The sequence below is a fragment of the Hirundo rustica genome, chromosome 4, assembly GCF_015227805.2.
Source record: "Hirundo rustica isolate bHirRus1 chromosome 4, bHirRus1.pri.v3, whole genome shotgun sequence".
NCBI lineage: Eukaryota > Metazoa > Chordata > Aves > Passeriformes > Hirundinidae > Hirundo > Hirundo rustica.
The window spans coordinates 49,184,049-49,202,523 of record NC_053453.1 but is presented as its reverse complement, the minus strand read 5'-3'; the positions used below and the strand labels follow the sequence as shown (position 1 = coordinate 49,202,523).

At 45.4% G+C, this 18,475-nt stretch overlaps 1 protein-coding gene across 1 annotated transcript; it reads right to left on the bottom strand.

Moving 5' to 3' along the window:
- Positions 1-12,768: 12,768 nt before the first annotated feature.
- Positions 12,769-18,475, bottom strand: HEBP1 (heme binding protein 1). The gene is made up of 4 exons (XM_040063401.2): positions 18,316-18,475; positions 18,048-18,186; positions 16,388-16,568; positions 12,769-15,143 (listed from the first exon to the last, which is right to left on the bottom strand). Exons 1-4 carry the CDS (start codon positions 18,391-18,393, stop codon positions 14,972-14,974), a joined length of 570 nt encoding a protein of 189 aa, XP_039919335.1. The 5' UTR covers positions 18,394-18,475; the 3' UTR covers positions 12,769-14,971.

Here is an 18,475-nt window from a genome sequence, read left to right as displayed (position 1 = left end):
TGCAGTTTCTAGGGAAACTGGTGTTTGCTTTGCTTTTGCTATGGTGACAAGTGAAGCACTCTGCTAGATGTGAGTGCCATTTTCTGCAAAAGACTTTCTGAATTGCCAGGCATGGAGCAAGAGATGCCTTCTTATCTGACCAGGCTGATTTTATTTGCATCTATCTCCAGAGACAGACAGGGCTCTGCCTGGCTGGGCGGTTCCTTCCATCAAACTGGTAGCAGGAGCATTTGAGGAGAAAGCAAAGGCTGTGGCTTTACAGAATGGGCATCTTGTTCTCTAACTAATTAGTCAAGAGCTGAAATAGAATGCTTTGTCTCCAACATATGTCGCTGTCTGCTGTTTCCTCTCTTGAAACAATCTGTAGTGAGGATCCAATGCTTGAATATAGAGAAATGCTGAAAATTTTTGATGAGATCCCTAATCACAGACAGAAAAGGACCTCAATATCCTCTGGTACTGCTCCTTGCTCAATGCTGTAAGAAACTACATTTTCCTGCAAATCATCTCTTTACTAGTTTTGCCAGACTGGAGAAACACTCTTGAATCTCGGAAGTTAGGCACCGAGGTGCTGCTCAGTGTCACTTGATCATCCCAAGGTGCCCCTAGAATCGAAAGACCCCTATAATCCAAAAAGCAGGCTGTTCCTGCAGGCCCTCTGTTTTTAGCAGTGCTGAACGCACGACCCCTCTCACTGGCTGTTTGCCACGTCCTCAGCCCCTGCCCCGGCCACCTGAGACTGGTGCCACGGGCGAAATGAATGAGGCACGCAGGGTCCAAGAGTGATTCCAGTACCCACTTGGTACCCAAGGTGTTCTCCAGAGCAGTGGGCCACGTCCCAGCGCGCTAACTCTTGCAGGATTGCAAACAACCCCCTCGGGAACAAGGGAGGAGGGTGTCCAGGTTTGTGGCTCCTCAAAGGAAGCGGAGGAAGGGCGGGAGCGCCGGCGCGAGCAGCGGCGCGGGCGGCTCCTCCTGGCGTTCCGCCAGCGGCCGCCGGGCGGCGCGCTTGCCCCGCGGTGGCGGGGGCTGAGCCGGGAACCGCTCGGCTCCGGCAAAAACCGCACCGCGGGCGGAAAAACCCGCGCCTCAGCACAGCTTCGGTGTTAGAACTCTTAATAACGGGCTTGCTGTTATTAGTAATAATGACGATAATAACTACAACAATCATGTTATTTCATGGCCTTACACTGAACTTCGGCAAAATTTGCAATTTTGCCGCCATGAAATGATTTCTTTGACTCAGCGTGTTCCAATAACAAATGCAACGAAACAAGACAAAAAAACAAACAAACAAAACGATCGAACAAAACTCCTCACACCGATAAAACCCAAGCAACTATAACTTTCCAGCTGAAAAAAGAAAGCTTGTCCACTGTGATGTTCTGCTTGTTTTATACAGCAGCACAGAAAGCTTATCTCTGAAATAATTTTATTTTAGACACAGTTTAGTTTGATTTCAACTAGCCTCTTCCTGGTTGTCTGCGCTTCAGCTGCTGGAGAGAAATGGTTGCCTGGAGAGGCTGCGGCGCATCTTTGGTGATGTATCTGTGGTCAAGGAAGATCAGTCGGGCCCCAGGCCCTGCACTGCAGACTCCTGGCGCTTCACAAGGCTGCAAGAGATGGGCAGTTGGGGTGGGCAGCAAGCGGGCAGGCTTCTGGCAGTGTACACTGACTGTCCAGGCAGTGTACAGGTCACCAGCTCTGCTCCCCATTCTGTGCAGCCTCCCAGATGGAGGCCACCAGCTTCTGGGCTTGCCTAGGTGGAACTATGCCAGTCAGAAAGCCAGGAGACCCCCAGTGTCAAAGTCTGTGGTATCTGGCAACAATGTGGACAAATATATTACACAAAGAATCAGGTCTTTGTCCTTGCTGGTCCTCACCCATCTCCACCATCACTACAATGTGCAGGAACTGTGTTGTGGTTCTCCTTTGCTACATCCAGACTTTCGGGTTAAAATCAGCAAATGATTTGTGTGACATGAGACATTGACAGGGCCAAGATTAAGTGCCCAGCTCCTAAGCACAAGTCAGCTCACAAGCGGATGGATTCACTAATGCAGGGACATGTGTGCTGAGCCAAGGTATGCTCAATTCTCCAGAGTACAGGCTGATGGAAGGACTGTGGGACAGTCATACCACTGCTTCAAATGACCTGAGACAGTTTTTGCAGCATTGCAGTGCCACTGTTCCCTGCCCTGCTACCCTGATCCTCTCCTAGGAGGACATTGGCTCTACTGCCTGCTGTGCTTAAGTGAACTTTGAAAGCTGAACAAAAACCTGTTCCATGAAGATGATGCCTTGAGAGGCTACCTATAACAGAGGCTAGACAGTGTTAAAGGAATAAAGTCGGTATTTATTAAAAAGGCCTTCAAAGAATACACCTTGGGCAGTACAAGAGCCTGGCCAAGGTCACATACAAGAAGGACAACGGGTACCACGTTTTCACACTTCTTAAGTTTTGGTCTATTTACATGTCGGGGTTAATTGTCCAATTGCAGCTTCAGGTTCTGAAGTTCCATCCTTCCAGTTTGCTCTCCTCAGTTTGCTGTTGTTTATACTTTATGGGCCTGAAGCTGTAACAGGGTTCTAGGTTCTCAGGCTGGAGAAGGATTGTTTTGCCTAACTACCCTGTGAAGAGAACTTGCTAACACTTTATACGAAGTTCAGGGTTATATACTAATGCAGGACAGAACCTAGAAAATATGAAAGCTAAAACTTAAGGCATCAAGGACACAAAATCTGGAACCGTCTCTGTTTCACCGTGACGTCGTATCTTCAGTAGCCAGGTGGGGGCACTGGGGTATCTGCACCCATCATGAACACATGGTTCCATTCCTGCCGAGTTCCTCAGAAGGTGTGGACACCATGAACCATTTTTAACCTATTCAAACCATTTGAGTGAGTTCACACCAGATCAGGAGTTCATTTTTTGGTGGTGATCACATTTTTCACCCAACAGCAGTAGTTCTAAAACCTGATTTACTGAGGTGTCTAGCCCTGCTTCTAGCTACAAGTGCTTTTTTCCAAATCCTCAGACAAGTGGGGTAGGAGGAGGGGGAAGTAATCTCTCTACAAGTTTCATTATGAGTTTTGCCTTTTTTTGAATATCATTTGTCTTCATTATCTGGCAATACTCTCTAAAAGTGGAATCAACTTTATGGAATGAATGAGGAAATGCTGAAAGAAGCTGCATGCCCCTTTACAGGATCCCAGAGATGAAACCGTTGCTAGTGTCTAGCCTTATTTCTCTTTCACAATGCGCTCTTCAAATGTAGCCAGTTTTTGGGGCATGCTCTGCCTCCAACTGTGCATACAATGCTCACACTGAAATTAATAGAAGCATGATGAGACATTTGAATTGAGAACATTGGGGAAAAAAAGTTAAATTCTTACAGGTACAATCAATGGCAAAAGTTTCTTTGACTTTATTTCTCACTTTAGAGACATCTGTAGGTCTAAGTAAGAAATCATTTTTATGGATATATGTATCTTAGCATAATCCTAAGAAATAAAAACCCCCATGAACTTGGAGACATATAAGGATTTTAAAACTATGTCTTTGTGTCCTTCCTCTTAAGAGAGATTTAGAGATTTGTCACTGTGTTTAACCCCACTGTCTCAACCCCAGTTTTACTCTGGGGAATGGGGTCTTGTTTGTATTTAATGGGATCATCACAATACACGTGGACAAGGTGCTGGTCGCCAATTTGCATTGGAGACCTTAGATCTGCTATTCAGAAATTCTGCTGTCTTGTTTTTGATACGTGTTTTCAGTTGCTAAGAGTCCTTCAGAAGATCTTCTACATGCTTATTCTTTCATCACGCAGGTATGATGGGAAAATGATACTTCCTACATTCAGGGCAGAAGGTGAAGGTCAAATTTTCACCATGCCTAGGTGATTGCTCACCCACACGCCCAGGTGAATTGCTCTGTGTCATTCAGAAAAGAGAGTCAAACCTGGGCTGCTTCCAGGCACGGACTCAAACTACAGGAAGGGGTGGAGTGTCAAAATAACTGGATGTTCTCAGGGCAAAAAGTAAGGGGATGTTTGGTATAGGTCTTCACATTCAGACTGTCCTGTTATCCCTGGCACTCAGCTGCAAACCAAGCACAGAAGCTCAGGTCAGCCCACAGTGGCAGCCGGACTCCAGGATCTCTGTGGACCCTCCACTCCAGCACTAATATTTGGCCTGTCCTGCCCTACCAGCTAGATGAAGCAAGTGCAGTTTCCCGGAACAAGCTGCATGCCTGCCTCTTCTGCTGTGTAAAATCAGCCAGCAGCATCTTGCTGAAGAGATTTCATAAGAGGAAGTCATGGGTTAGCGGCACTAGGTCAAGGGTTTTTCTGGCTGAAGCTATGCCTCGCTGAAACTCCCAATCCTTGTCTCGTGTGCTGGACCAGATTTGCAATCATGAGCAGACATCAGGGGGAGTGGGAGCATCTCCCAGTCAGGAAGGATGACCTCCCGTCTCCCTGGGCAGAGCAGCTGAGATGCAGCTCCCTGCACCCAAACCATCCATCCCCCTATTATACCATGGCCTCCTCCTTAGTGTCCATCTGTTACCCTGGCCCAGAAGAGCAGAAAAGCAGAAGTGGAATGTAATCCTGTCACATTGTGCTGACAGTGAGCACTCATCCTTTGCAGCTTCCTCTGAGCATCTGTAGCACTGCATTTTCTGTCTCAGCTCCGTCCAGCTCTGCAGGTGAATTCCTGAAAGGACTGTGAACTAACTGTGCTTTCTAAAGACCTGAAAAATGAGGACATTATTTTCTTTGGTTGTCGATGGGTATCAAATGGTTTGAAAAAAATGTATGCCTCAACTCTATCACTATCTGGGACCAAAATAACAGATAAAAGGAGAAAATCTGTGGGAGATATCATTATATGGAGTTGCCATGGAAATAACATGAGAGAACTTGGAGGAGAGCTGACACAGTATGTCTCCAGGAGGGCATAAATCTCCAGCTAGCCTCACTCCTTTTTATCACATTAACAGGCTTCTTTTTTTTTTTTTTCTTTCTTCAGCAAGGGGTGGGAAAACATCAAAGCACAGTTCTGGCATTTTTGTCTATCCCTTGATTTCTCTGATGAAACCTTCCTGACCCCTCAGGAAACAGAAAAGTGAACCCTAATGCTGTTGATAAGTTGCCCTAGAAACCATTTAACAATTTCAGTAAAATGGTAAGAAGGATGTAATTTTAAGCAGCAAATATTACTGACTTTTGTGAAATCTTAAAAAAAACCAAACAAACAAACAACAAAAAAACCACAACAACAACAAAAAACCCCCACATTTATTTAAAAATTACTATTCTAATAGTTTTTCAAATAAAAAATTATGCACTTCATTTAAAAAGTGTTTTAAATGCTCATTTCTAAGGATTCAAAGGATGTCTTTCAGTTAAATTTACTGTCTTTTGCCATTGCACTGTTCTGGGAAGTCTGTTTTATTCTCTTCTCTCGGTTGCCAAATCCCATTTTTAATATCCCATCCCCCTGATCAGAACAGGACAACTAAGTCTGATCATATGTTTTATCTTCAGACTTCACAAACATATCTCCAAGGCATGACTTACAGGGGTGTTGTTTTATAGGGTGACATCCTCCTGCTCACAAGTCCAGCTCTCCACCCTGCGCTTCCTGGCAGACCATGGATCGCTCCTCTGGTGGTCAGTCCCCACTCAGGACTATCCGTGGTGGCTGTGGCAACCTGACCCAGAGCAAACCACCACTTAGAGACTGGCATCCACCTGCACCTAAGTACAAGTGTGCAAGTGTGAGTGAACAAAACAACTTCTGTTCAGTAACAAAATTATTGTCCATTTATAAGGCCTCACATTTTGTTCTGCTATATTATTGCTCCAGTTTTGGAAAATGTTTTCCCAGGATATTGGTTTACCAGCCCTGCCTTCCACCCTTTCCTGGGGCTTAGGATGCTACAGATTGTTACTGAGCACCTTCAGAGGCAAGAAGGACATTCAGCCTGCAGCCAGGCTCTACGGCGTAGAGGGTGGACAGGAAAGCCTGGAACAGGCCAGCAGCAAAGCCTTCATACTTGTACCTGCTCCCTTTCAGCAGAGCCCATAGGTGGAAAAGGAAAGATGCCCAGGACCCTCCAACGAGACCTTATCCTCCCCACCCACCAGTACCAAAGAATCAGCCCTGCATGATTACTGCAAGGGCAAGTGAGATGAAAGGAAGCAGAATAACAAGAGGAAGACAAACAGCATGGTCCCCAAATGCTCCTCTAAGCGTTAATTCAAGTTATGTTCCAGCTATTGACCCAGTTATTTCTCAGAGCACCATCTCACCAGCTGAATTTCCACCATATCTGTGACTCCACTTGCAAAACCCGGAACCCCAAGAGATATAAAGGGCCTGCATTTTGAAAACCAGGATAGCTAAAACCATGGAATTTTTGTGGGGTGACGACTGTGGACCAGGCTTCTTCTTTGGCTTATAGCTATCACATTTGCTGTAATGGCAGCAATTTCAAGTGTTTTCCCTAAAGCTGTATTAAAGAAAAAAAGGGAGGAGGGGTGAAGGAAGGAAGGTCTCTTTTGACACCTGCATTTCTAAGACAAAAGCCTTAAAATTATCTAAGAACAAAACTTGTGTTAAGTTCTTGTTGATTGTTTTGTCTCTTTGCTCAGCATCAATTTAAGATAAAATTATACACATAATTTTATAAATGTTATTTATAAAGCTGTGGATACATATTATGCATATTTTGTGCCAAAATGAATCCATTTTTATCCCTATGAAATGACAAGTCCCAAACACTGAATAATTCCACAGGGGCTATTTTTAAGGCACTTGCTGGTGCATTTGTTGCTGAGTAGCATCTCTCTGTCTATAGCCATGGGAATAGACACCATTTTTAGCTTCTTATAATTCAGGAGCTGGGTTTAGTCCAGAAGAGTTGGTCACAACAATTTGAAAGGCTATTTATGATAAACGGATTATGGCATCAAATATTTCAGAAAACAATTGTGCTTATCTTCACATCAGGACTGTTTGGGGAGCTCATATTCGTCTCTTTGCTACATGACCCAGGAGCAGGAACCGCAGTCATAGGGAAACTCTGTCAGGGTGGCAGTTCCCAGGATATTTTCCTCATCTCCCTGGTGTGCCTGGTTGTACCTTGCTGCATTCAGCAGAGTTAGCTGGAAGCAGGCGCCTTCAGTATTGCTTCAGGATTGTTTTCATTTGTTTCTTCCCAAGGAAAGGGAAAACATCCAGAGCCTTTTCAAATGCTACTGCTTTAGCACCAGGAGTGGGAGTAACTTGAAAGGTGAAACAAAAATCTCTGTCTGTATCTGCAATTTTTTGCTACATTATGTGCATTCTGGGCTTCCATTAAAAATAAACAAAAATTAAAGGCCAAAAATGAAATCATATGCTTCAGAAATAAGCCAGCATTTTTCTCTCTTGTTCAGAAATAGCATAATCTTGATGAAAAATAAATGAACGCCTGTTGGCTGTTAACAAACCAGCTCTGTGGAAAGCTGTCTCCGGCCAAAGTACTCCCCTGGCTCAAGATCTGGCCTTCATTCCTAGATTCAGAGAGATGTCCTGTGCAGACATTTAGAAGCTAATACAAACCACATCTGCACCTGAGAGGCAAAGTGGGGTACAGGGCACTGCCTACCCCACATGTGAGCAGTGCCACTGCAATGCCTGCTGAGATGTGGCATGAAGCTACATAGGGGTCAACGCAGGGGCAGATTAACAAATGTATCTGAGAGGAAAAAAAACCACACCCGGGCACCCTGTGTGCTTGAAACTGCACCCATTTTTTCCACCCTCTATTTGCTCCAGGCCCTGTTACCCCATTTAGATCAAAACCTGCAGGACAGCTTTCATAATTTTGAAATCGGCTGGGCAGGTTTCCAATTTGAGGGTGTTTTAGACCAGGTTCCCAAGATGCAGTATCTCATAAAATTGTCATTTCTCTTTCTCTCCCTGTCTTGGGACAGGGAGGAGCGCTCAGAACGGTCTTGGCTGCACTTTGTGCCTCAGGATTTTGTTCTTCTAGGGAAGCAGCATCAAAGATGTCCTCAGAGGAAGAGTATCGCTTTCCACAAAGGCATATACCAGAATCTTATGCAAAGCAGATGGCGACACAGCGGGAGGAGAGTCAGGCAGGGAATTTCCAAGGAGATTTTTGTTCCCTGGGCCCTACTATAGGGAGGAGACGTAGTCTGTCTCAGGGCAGGGCTGGAGAAGCTGGGAGGAATGTCTGGTTCCTCCTCTGTGATGAGCTGTGCTGCAGCCATCACGGCATAAGCCCTGTTGAAAGGGGCTTTCAGTCTCCCCACCAACATCCACCGAGGCAAAGGGCCAATGAGGGAGGTACGGGGCACCAAGGACGCTGCATTCCACCAACCCACCCTCACACCGCCCTCCCCCAAGATAGCACAACCAAGGCATCGACCTTCTCCTTCCTACTTCTCCACAGGATTTCTTCTTCCCCTGCAGCCTGGGTTTCCCATACATAGGTATCAGCGTGCAGGTGTGTCACGGTTTAACCCCAGCCAGCAATGAAGCGTCACACAGCTGCCCGCTCATTTGCCCACCCTGGTGCGATGGGGAATAGAAGCAGAAAAATAAAAGTGAGAAAACTTGTGGGTTGAAATAGAGACAGTTTAATAGATAAAATAAAAGCCTGTATGCAAACAAAGCAAACCAAGCAATTAGTTCGCAACTTGCCATGGGCAGGTAGGAGTTTCAGCCATCCCCAGGACACCAGGACCCCATCACATGGAACAGTTCCTCAGCAAGAAAAATAACATCACTCTGAACATCCCCCCTCCCTTCCTCCCCCCACTTTATATGATGTGTAGCACCATATGCAATGCAATATCAGCTGGGGTGAGCTGTCCTGGCTCTCTCCCCTCCCATCTGCTTGTGCACCCCTGGCCTACTTGCAACAAGAAGCAGAAAAGGCCTTGGCTCTGTGTAAGCACTGCTCAGCCATAGCAAAAACATCTCTATATTACCAACACTGTTTTCAGCACAAATCCGAATCCCCACACCAGCTACTATGAAGAAAATCAACTCTATGCCAGCCAAAACACACACGAAGTGGAAGTAAGATACTGGAAAATGAGAGGCACAGTAATTACCCCAAAGAAGCACCACTGCAGTAACCATCCCTTTCAAAGTACCCAGACTACATAATGCTACAGTTCATGAAAAATACTTCAATGAGCCTGCACATGTTGATTTTGAAAGATGTTCCTTCACAAAGTTGAGTCACAAAGAAGATTGGGAAGGTCTATAATCAGTGATTAATCAGCCTAGAAAGATCTATCAGCAAGGAAGTACCCAAAATTGTTACACTGTACACTATCTTTTATTTCAATGCTTTACTTTAAGTAAAAGGCTTCATTTATTTCATTTGTCTGGATACAATGAATTTCAAATTTCAGATCTCCTCTTACTCACAGCAACATACAATTCTGTTGATCTTCTACTTCACAAATTGTGTGGGAAGGTGTCTGAATCTTCTCTCTAATCGGAAAATTCACTTTGATTGGTTTTTTGGACTCCAATTAGGAAAGGCCTTAAATTAAACAATAAGGATATAAGAAAAAATGAATAAGATTGGAAAACACTGGAAAAATACTTGAGAATAGTTGCCATGGCAATCCTTCCCTTCTTTCATGTGCTGAATAAGATGCATCCCAAACACAAATGTCTCTTGGAACACACCTAGCTTCCAAGTCCAGCCACGGGCGGGGTGGGTGGTGCAGTTGCCCACGTGGCACAGGCTGGGCTCTGCTGTCCCACCACAAGGAGCCCCAGAGTCGGGTCACACTGCCAGGGTCACATTGCACACCCAAGGTCATTCAAGTCACAATGCAGACCAGGGTGTTGCAGCACATCGTATATTGCAGGATGCGGTTTCTGGGATCTTTCACTTCCACTGGTACTTTTAAAAATCTGCACCTTAGATTCAGGCTCCTCAGCCCAGTCTTCTCACAGGGACTGCATAGAGGATACATCTGGAACTTCCTCGGGACCTTGGGCTGCTGATCAGTCAGACTCCATGTTCAGCCTAAGAACAGTGCAGCTCCTTTCACCCCAGTCACTCAAATTTCTCTTCATGGGGGTGGGCAGCAGGGAGGGGTATGGGAGTGGCATGCACCCAGCACCCATCTAGGTAGGGGGTCTGGATGTAGAATTAAGCAGACAGAGTCTCAGGAATCAAGCAGTATTTGCGCTGACCCATCTTCTGCAGCAGCTCCCACAGAGGACTAGAAAAAAGGCATCTACCATGGCTGAAACCTATCTTGTCCAACGGATTCTGCAGAGAGCAAAGCAGAGATTATGAATGAGCTGACAAAACCTGCCTGCTGTTGGCATAGGCACCAAGCAGAGACAGAGTAGCTACGCTGGAAGTGTTTCATCCATTACTGTCAGAGAAGTCACTTTTACCACTGATGCCGCTCTAATAAATCATGTTGCCAAGCAGTTTTATAGAGGTGTTATACATCCAAAGCTACTTACGGTCCTCTTAAAAGCGATGCATTTCTTTTTTAGCTCAGTGTGGCTGAAATGCTGTCACAGAAGAAAGAGAGCTGCTGCTCAGAGCACTATTCTAAAAGAAGTATTATTATAATTACAATAGGGAGGGGTGACGTGAGCTAGGAGCCACAATCTTCCTCCTCTGACCCATTGCCTTGGGGCAGCATTACAAAACTGAAAATTTGTGACCATAAGCACAATCGCTGCACACACACTCTGCCACAGGGATTGATGAAAATGGGGAAATAATGATGTTACTTCCTTATTCACCATAGATCACCCATCCCCTCAAAGTGACTGGAGTATTATAAGTCTGGCAAGATGCATATGGACAACTTAACCAATTAGGTCTTTTATAAAGGCTGTCATCTTCTTAATGCAGCGTTAGATATATTAAGGCATGTGTCTACAAAGCAAAGTATTTCTTTCTGAAGCTAACAAAGCTCTCATTCCAGCAGTCTTAAAACTTCAGTCTGCAAATGTTCACCCTGTGGCTACATTCACTCTAGTGAGTTATTCAGTGACCACAGAAGCCAGACAATAGATCGAAGTAGCTGGTCTGCACACACACTATGTATACATACATTTATACCCATATGCATGTACATACATATATAAAAATACATATAAGGTTTGCCACGGCTAATACCAGCAGGAAAATTCCTTACTAATAAGTGCAGTAGCTTAGAAAATTGTATATACAGCACAGTTAAATCTACATGGCACATGTATAATTCCCTTAAAATTATGCTTTTAAATTTGGGTCTGTTTAAACCTAGCCTTTCCTGTGGCCAGTCCTATCGCCATCATACCACTGCTTTGCATAGCACTGAGAGGGACCTGCCCAGCTCCTAATAAGCAGCAAGGGCACTCCTGTCTCTGGAAGGCAGTGATAATTCCCAGGGCCACTCCCCTGCTGAGCCTGTCCAGCCCAGCAGGCAGCACAGGCAGCTGTGGAGCTGTTCCACCTCACTGACAAGTGAGACAATGGGAAAGGGGCCACAGGCAGCAATGCAGCGTCTGATGCACAAACACACCACATCCCAATAACCCAGCAAGGTGACCTCCAGCAGCACTGGGGGGCCTCAGCATGGAGAAACATCCACCTTTCAGTTTCCCTGGCACTGTCTTCTTAAATCAACACACAACAGGCAACATCATGGTGCCCTGTTAAAAAACAAAAAAGCACCAAAATGCCTCCATTTCACATTCACTGGAGACAGAAAAGGGCACTGCAGAGGCACAGAAGAGAAGCAAGGAGGTCTCTAGGCAATGTGCTGCGCTCTAATCTCTCAAGAGAAAAAAATCCTGCAGAGGATGGAGAAAATTTTTTTCGTTTCAACATCAGTTCAGGAGTCAGTTGCACGTAACCATGTCTGTGGCCATGCTGGCCTTGGGTCAAAATCCAGAACACACCTCTGACTTCTGGCCCCAGCATAAAGAGGTGGCTGGAAATCCTCCAATGTCAACAGCAACTCTGGCTGTCCAAATAAACATTCATTTGCAATGACAGAGGTGTATCAAAAAGTTGACTGACCCAGCTGCCTAAGGAGCAGAGGGACAGCCTGCTGGAAACTCTTGGACAAAGCGTATACCATGGATAGTAAATTTACCTTATTTCTAGAAACTAACCTGACAAATGCATGAGATAAAATCTACCCGAGTCCACCAAGCACAATAACAAAACCCCCTGGGCCACATTGTTTTAGAGATAGGGAAATACTTGGAGGAGGTCTGAGCCCACATTTGCACTGTTTGTGTAATCTTGTCTCAGGTGTCCACTACTGTCCATCACAGGGACAGGGCACCAAGCTAGGTGGGACAAAATGTCTAACATTTCTGGATCACAGATCATGTTGAAAATCCGTCATGAGTATTTGCCTGAACATCAATGTGTTCACTGCCTGTGAACCTCAGCCACAGGAACACATAATTTTCCTCAGGTAACTGGGCCCTTGTTTCTACATTAACACAAATACATCGCTCAAAGCCTCTTAATGGCTGGAACAAGTGAAGGAGATTATTTCATCAGCTCCTGTCTTTCATAGTCAGATAATGCAGGGCCACACCAGGATACCCAAAATAGTTATTTATTGGAAAAAGCAATATGACTATTTATAAATGCTGTGACATGATTAGTACCCCAAACAGAAAGATAAACTGGCAACCTACAGTCTAGCAAATCAACTACTCCCACTGAGCTCGCAAAGTCAGTGATCAGCACAGAAGTTGTAAATCACGTTATTTTTTATTTATTTCAAAACTGTAGAAAATGCAGAAAAAACACAAGCATTTTTGTCTATACAGAAAAGGCAATTCAGTTTTCATAAGGCTTTGACATTGTTTAACAGTGTTTATGAAATTCTATCCTGCCTGCCTGATGCAAAAGCCCTGCAGTAGCAGGGCTGTACAGGCGGAGCCTACAGATGTTTACTCTCACTGTTGGGTCTGAAGCTCTTACTCTCTGTTCAGAGGGTATGCATTTTATAAAAGAACCCCATCATGCTGCTGAGCTGTGCAGCTCTGTTTATACCAGCTCTATTACTGACATTCCTAACGTCTGAGATTTCACAAGATAAATTTTGAGAAATTTCAAGGTTTTGATCATTGGAGGACATTCACCACAGGTCAACAGACTGTACACACACAAGTTCCAAAACAAACCTGGGAAGGCATAAACCGGACAATACTGTGCTCCTCCGTTTAACCCACACAGGTTAAAATAATCTGAGACGTGAACAGTCCCTTTGGATTCAGGTACAAGCTTAAAAGGGCATTTGCTGCTTCAAAAATTCCTTCAAAAGCCTAGTTCTTTGTCTTGATTTCTCTTTTTCTTCTTCCTCCCATGCACTGCAATCACTAACTACAGCTAATAGCTTTTCCCCATCATTGTTGTTTGGTTTTTGTTTAATTAAATGATATCTGCTCTTTTTGCCCATCCTCAACTAGCTGCTCTTGCACACAGGTGATTGAAACTCACGAAGTTCACAGCAGAACTCTTATATGGCTCAGCAAGAGAGGAAGGAAAATCACAGGAAAACCTCAGGTTTTCTCCTTTTACTCCTGAGATTTGTTCTCAGAAAGCAGGAGCTCGTGCAACAGCTTGACCAGCCAGAAGCCAAGATGCCATCTGATAAATGTCTCTTTCAGCTCCAGGGGAAAATGGCTTTTGGAAAGCACCTGAAGTAAGGGACATTTAGCCACCAGAGGACCACACCTCTTTTAGTGCAGGTAATGAATTATACACAACCAGTAGCAGGGTGTGTGAGTGTTCCCATTGTGGGAATTCTGCTGTCTTCCTAGCAGAGCCAATAGCTAAAATGCTGGTTTGATGCCTGACGTTTCAACATTGCCACTCTTCCTGAAATATGACCCACACTTGCTACTGAAGTTTCCAAAAGGCTACTCATTATTTGACCCGATTCCATGTTTTCCAGAACAGCCATATTTTTTCCTTTTCCTCCTCTAAAGAAAACAGCTGGTCTGAGTAGCCCTTCAAAAATTGACACCTTTGAAGAAAAGTTTTTTAGATTGGCACCCATAGCAGTTTCACCATATTTTCACCATTCTTCAAATACACCTTCATATCATATGTAATAAGCATCTGCTTTCTTCCCAGCCTTGCATTTCTCTAATTCAATTAGATAACCTCACACATTTCTGCTTTGGCCCTTGTATAGGCTAGTTTTAAAGAAATGTTACACAAAAGTAATAGTAAGGTAAGGAAACAATCTTAAGGTCTCTAGGACACATTGTCCAGCTGCTAGCTGAGATGAAGACACAGCTCATGCCAAAACATCTCTCCTCAAACAGAAGAAAGCTGCAAACAGAATCTGGATCTTTCTCTGAATTACATTTCTCAGATGACAGAAGCGTTGATCTTCTGCACACTCTGAATTAATGTAAAGGATGTTTATTTTCACTATGCCACGCTGGCAGCAATGCCTGTGTCCCTTTAGATTGTGGAACGGCAAAGATAAAAGCAGCACTCTACAGCTGCAGCAAACTGAAGGAGATAAAAAAGTCTCTGTATGCACTTTTGTCATGTTCCCCTGCCCATCTCAGGTGAGACCAATAGTCTGCCTACACTTAAATGTGACTCCTGTCACGCACCAGTCAATTAAGTACTTTTGGCCTTCTCAGCACTGAACTCTGGAAGCACAAAGGAGATAAAAACAAGCCACAAAGAGATAAAGAGAGTCTGTGTGGCTGAGGTCCACAGACTGGAATGAAGGAACTGGACCATCAGGAGGGTCAGCAAGTGTTCTTCTAAAATGACTTTTATGGTCCATAAAAGACTAAGGCATAGGCATGGAAAAAGGCAGTCATAGTTTTTTTTGCCTCTGCTGAATTATTAGTTTATTTTAAAGAGGACAGGGACATAGTGTGGGGAGGTTATCAGTGTAAGGCAGCACCATGGGGAGCCAGATGTTCACTCTTTCACGAACCAGACCTCATTGCGGCGTCCGTAAAGCTTCATAGGGGGGTCATAACCATTGCACAAGTAGAAATCCTTGCGGTATGCAGCATCACTCCCCAGAGCAGCCTTCAGCTTGGCAGCATAGTTTACGTAATCTGCCTCTTTGGCATAGCCACCAAACTGCCTGCAAAGAAACCAGGGAGGTGTTGAGCAGTTCTGGCAAAGCACAGAAGGACGAGAGGGAGCCAAATATACAGCCACAGTATATTTAGACACACATTTTGATCCAGGCCCTGCCAACATGCACTCATGTATGCACTGTTCATTGTAAAGCAGCACACTTCATCAGATGAAGTCTCATGGATGACACGGCCAAGGTGCAGTCACGCATTGGGAGGCCCCAAAGAGATCTCTCCAAACAGCCCCATATATGTCAGCCAGAAGAAGGGCCCTGCACCGTGCATCAGCACCATAACAGAGAAACAACTTTCTAAAACATAAGGTTATCCCCAAGTCAGCTCAGTCCACAGTCCTCACCAATGCTGTCAACAACCATGTTTTCTATGGTGTGAACAACCATCTGCTGGAAAGATCATGAAGGAAAGCCAAACTAGCTAGCCCAAGAAAAAGGGGAGGTAGGAACAGACTTGGCAATTACAGAACACAATGCTATTTAAAAGCAGTGGACTGAAATGGGTCTGGTTTATGTCGACCTCCCACCAACAGGAGCTGTTTCCACATCAGCCTGCACTTCACCACCCTCCTGCAGGGCAAACGTTTGAGACAAAACAGGCTGATATAGCAGAAGTGGTCCACACCCAGAGCAAAAGCCAAGCAGCAGTTAGAGGCAAGAAAGAAGTCAGTTAGAGTCAGCCAAAATAGTTCAAGAAAGTATGCAGGGGAACCTCCAAAGGGTAAAGACAGGGTGAAGAGCTTATTGCTATTGTGATGCCAATTTGAGTCCAGGCTGTCAATCAACAGCCCAAGACATTCAAAGGTGACTTGAAGCAGTGCAGTGGCTGCTTGTTTCCATGGTGCAGTCTGGTATGAGTCCATCTGAATGAGGTTTCAGTGGACAGCTTGATGTGAACCACACCAAAGAACATTCTTAATGACTATGAAGAATCTGGAAACCCAGAAGTGGGAAAATCAATAGACTCACACAATAGAAATGGCACAGTATCTTTCAGGGCTAGCCTCCATGCTTGTTTACCCAGTGGAAAAAATGCATATTCCAAACCAGTGCAGCATGACCAGGGGTAAGAAGTGACAAAAAACACCTATCTTCAGTCTAGACATACTCCTCCATCGCCCTCTGCCACATGTACCCCTTGTACAGCAAGTCACCTGGTAAAACAAATACTGCTCTTCAGAGCACCCTAAAGACCTCATCACTTCAGACTGGAGACCCCAGGATGCATTCCTTACGTGGAATGAATGGTCATCTCCTGTCTTTCTTCAATCTTAATGCTTTCATCGGTAGGACAAGGAGGGTTGTCTTGAAACTGTCTCGGGATCCGCAGAGAGACTTTCACCTTCTGCTGAAAGGAGCCATCTTCAGCAGGAAAAGCAGTGATGGAGACAGGAGCAGTCATTCCCATTCCAATCCCTGAAACAGACACACAGACATTACTAAAGAAGACTTGGCTCTCAGGAACTCACAAACTTAACGGGGAATTCACAAAAGCTAATCCTAGTTTTTGAAAACTCCTCATATGAACAAACTTCTTGTCAGGAGTGGGCTCCTCTGGGGAAGCAGAAGAGCCATCATTAGGCTTCTGCTTGGGCCAAGCTCTCTCTCCACACCAGAAGCCTGGAAAATAAGTGTCCCTCTGGAATGCTTTTTATTAATGTTAACTGCTTTGGTGGTTCTATGAGACACTTGTTCTTCTGACAAATCAGCTGTAAGACAGCAGGGTCTGTAGCTCCAGGACAGGCCAGCAGCACGTATAAATCTACATCAGCATTTCAATTAACACTATCTGCACTTAGTCATGAGTCCACAGCCAATACTGGGTGATAGGAGCTTTCTCTTAAAACCTTCCAAATGCTTCCAGACATACTACAAGTTCCAGTGCCCCAAACCTCAGTGCTGTTATGGCTTCCAGCAGGACTGTCCACGCTGTCCACACTCCAGGAAAAGCATGATGTTTTCCTACTCATTACCACCAAGAAGTACCACATGGTACTGAAGACAAGTTTTCTTCACTCTCCTTGCAGCAGTAGGGAACCTCTAAACCTCATGATCAGGCAGCCATAAAAACAGTTGAGATCAAGAGATCTTTTTCGTTTATTTTCCTTTGATGTCATACCTGTGTTTGTGTCACATGTTATAGAAAGCGCCCTTTCTAATACAGCAACAGCAATCATCAGCTTTCCAAGAGTGTTGCTGCAAATACCATTTCCCACTGCATCCACCTCCTACTCCTATACAGACTACACTAGTCCGTCTACTAGATGCTGGAGAAAGGTGCTCAAGAACATGTATATGCCTCAGAGCTACTCTGTAGTCTTCTCCTGCTGTGAATGGTTAAAATGAGCACACTTTAGTAAAATGAGAATTAGAAGCAATCACCCAGAAGCAGTGCCATAAAACATTATGATATACCATCAAAAAAGAAGCTCATTGTCCATTACCCTTTCATGAATAAAAATAGCCAGATAAAATATCAAGGTCATACCTGTTATTTCACTGCCCACAAAGGCACATCATAGAACTGAACTGTCCCAGATACCCCAGATTTCATCAGCTACTGCTCACCCAGGGAGCTGTGACAGATACATCTCTGCCTGTCCTTATGTTATACCAGATGCGAGGTAACTCATTCCTGTTCCAACAAACATTTTTTGAGATTTCACTCTGAAACAGAGATGGCTTATAAGCAGACTCATAGCATGAATAGCTGGGCACTACTTAACCTGTTGCAAGTTTACTTTTCCCAGTGAGGGGCCATCCCCATCAAAGACCCCCAGTGTCAGGAGCCACAAGCCAGGCGGGCCTGCAGTGCCACTGCCTCCATCCGTCCTGCTTTCATCAAGCCTCAACCACAAATCCTCCAAGCCCCGCGGGGCAGGCAGCATCTCTCACCCTTGTCGTTGCTTCCTCCGACGTACTTGAGGAGCTTGACCGCCCCTTCCTTCGAGGCTTCGTCGAATGGCTTCCCCACCAGCTCCACGGCCGCGAACCTCCCGCCCTCGTACGCCCTCTCCTCGTAGCTGACCTGATCCTGGGGAAGGAGATGGGGATGGAGGCGGCGCCAGGAGGAACGCGCTGCCCGGGGGGGATATCCGCTTTCGCCCGCAGCGCCTTAGGGCAGAACCGCCCGGGGCACAGCGCCGGCCGCCCACCCACAGACCTTCTCGCCCTTGCTCAGCAGGCGGTGGGGCCATGCCTCCACCGTGCTCAGCAGCGAGTTCTTCACCATGCCCAGCATGATGCCGCAGCTCGGCTCTGCCCCGCTCGGTTCAGCTCTGCCCCGCGCAGCTCGGCTCTACCCCTGTCGGCTCGGCCCGGCT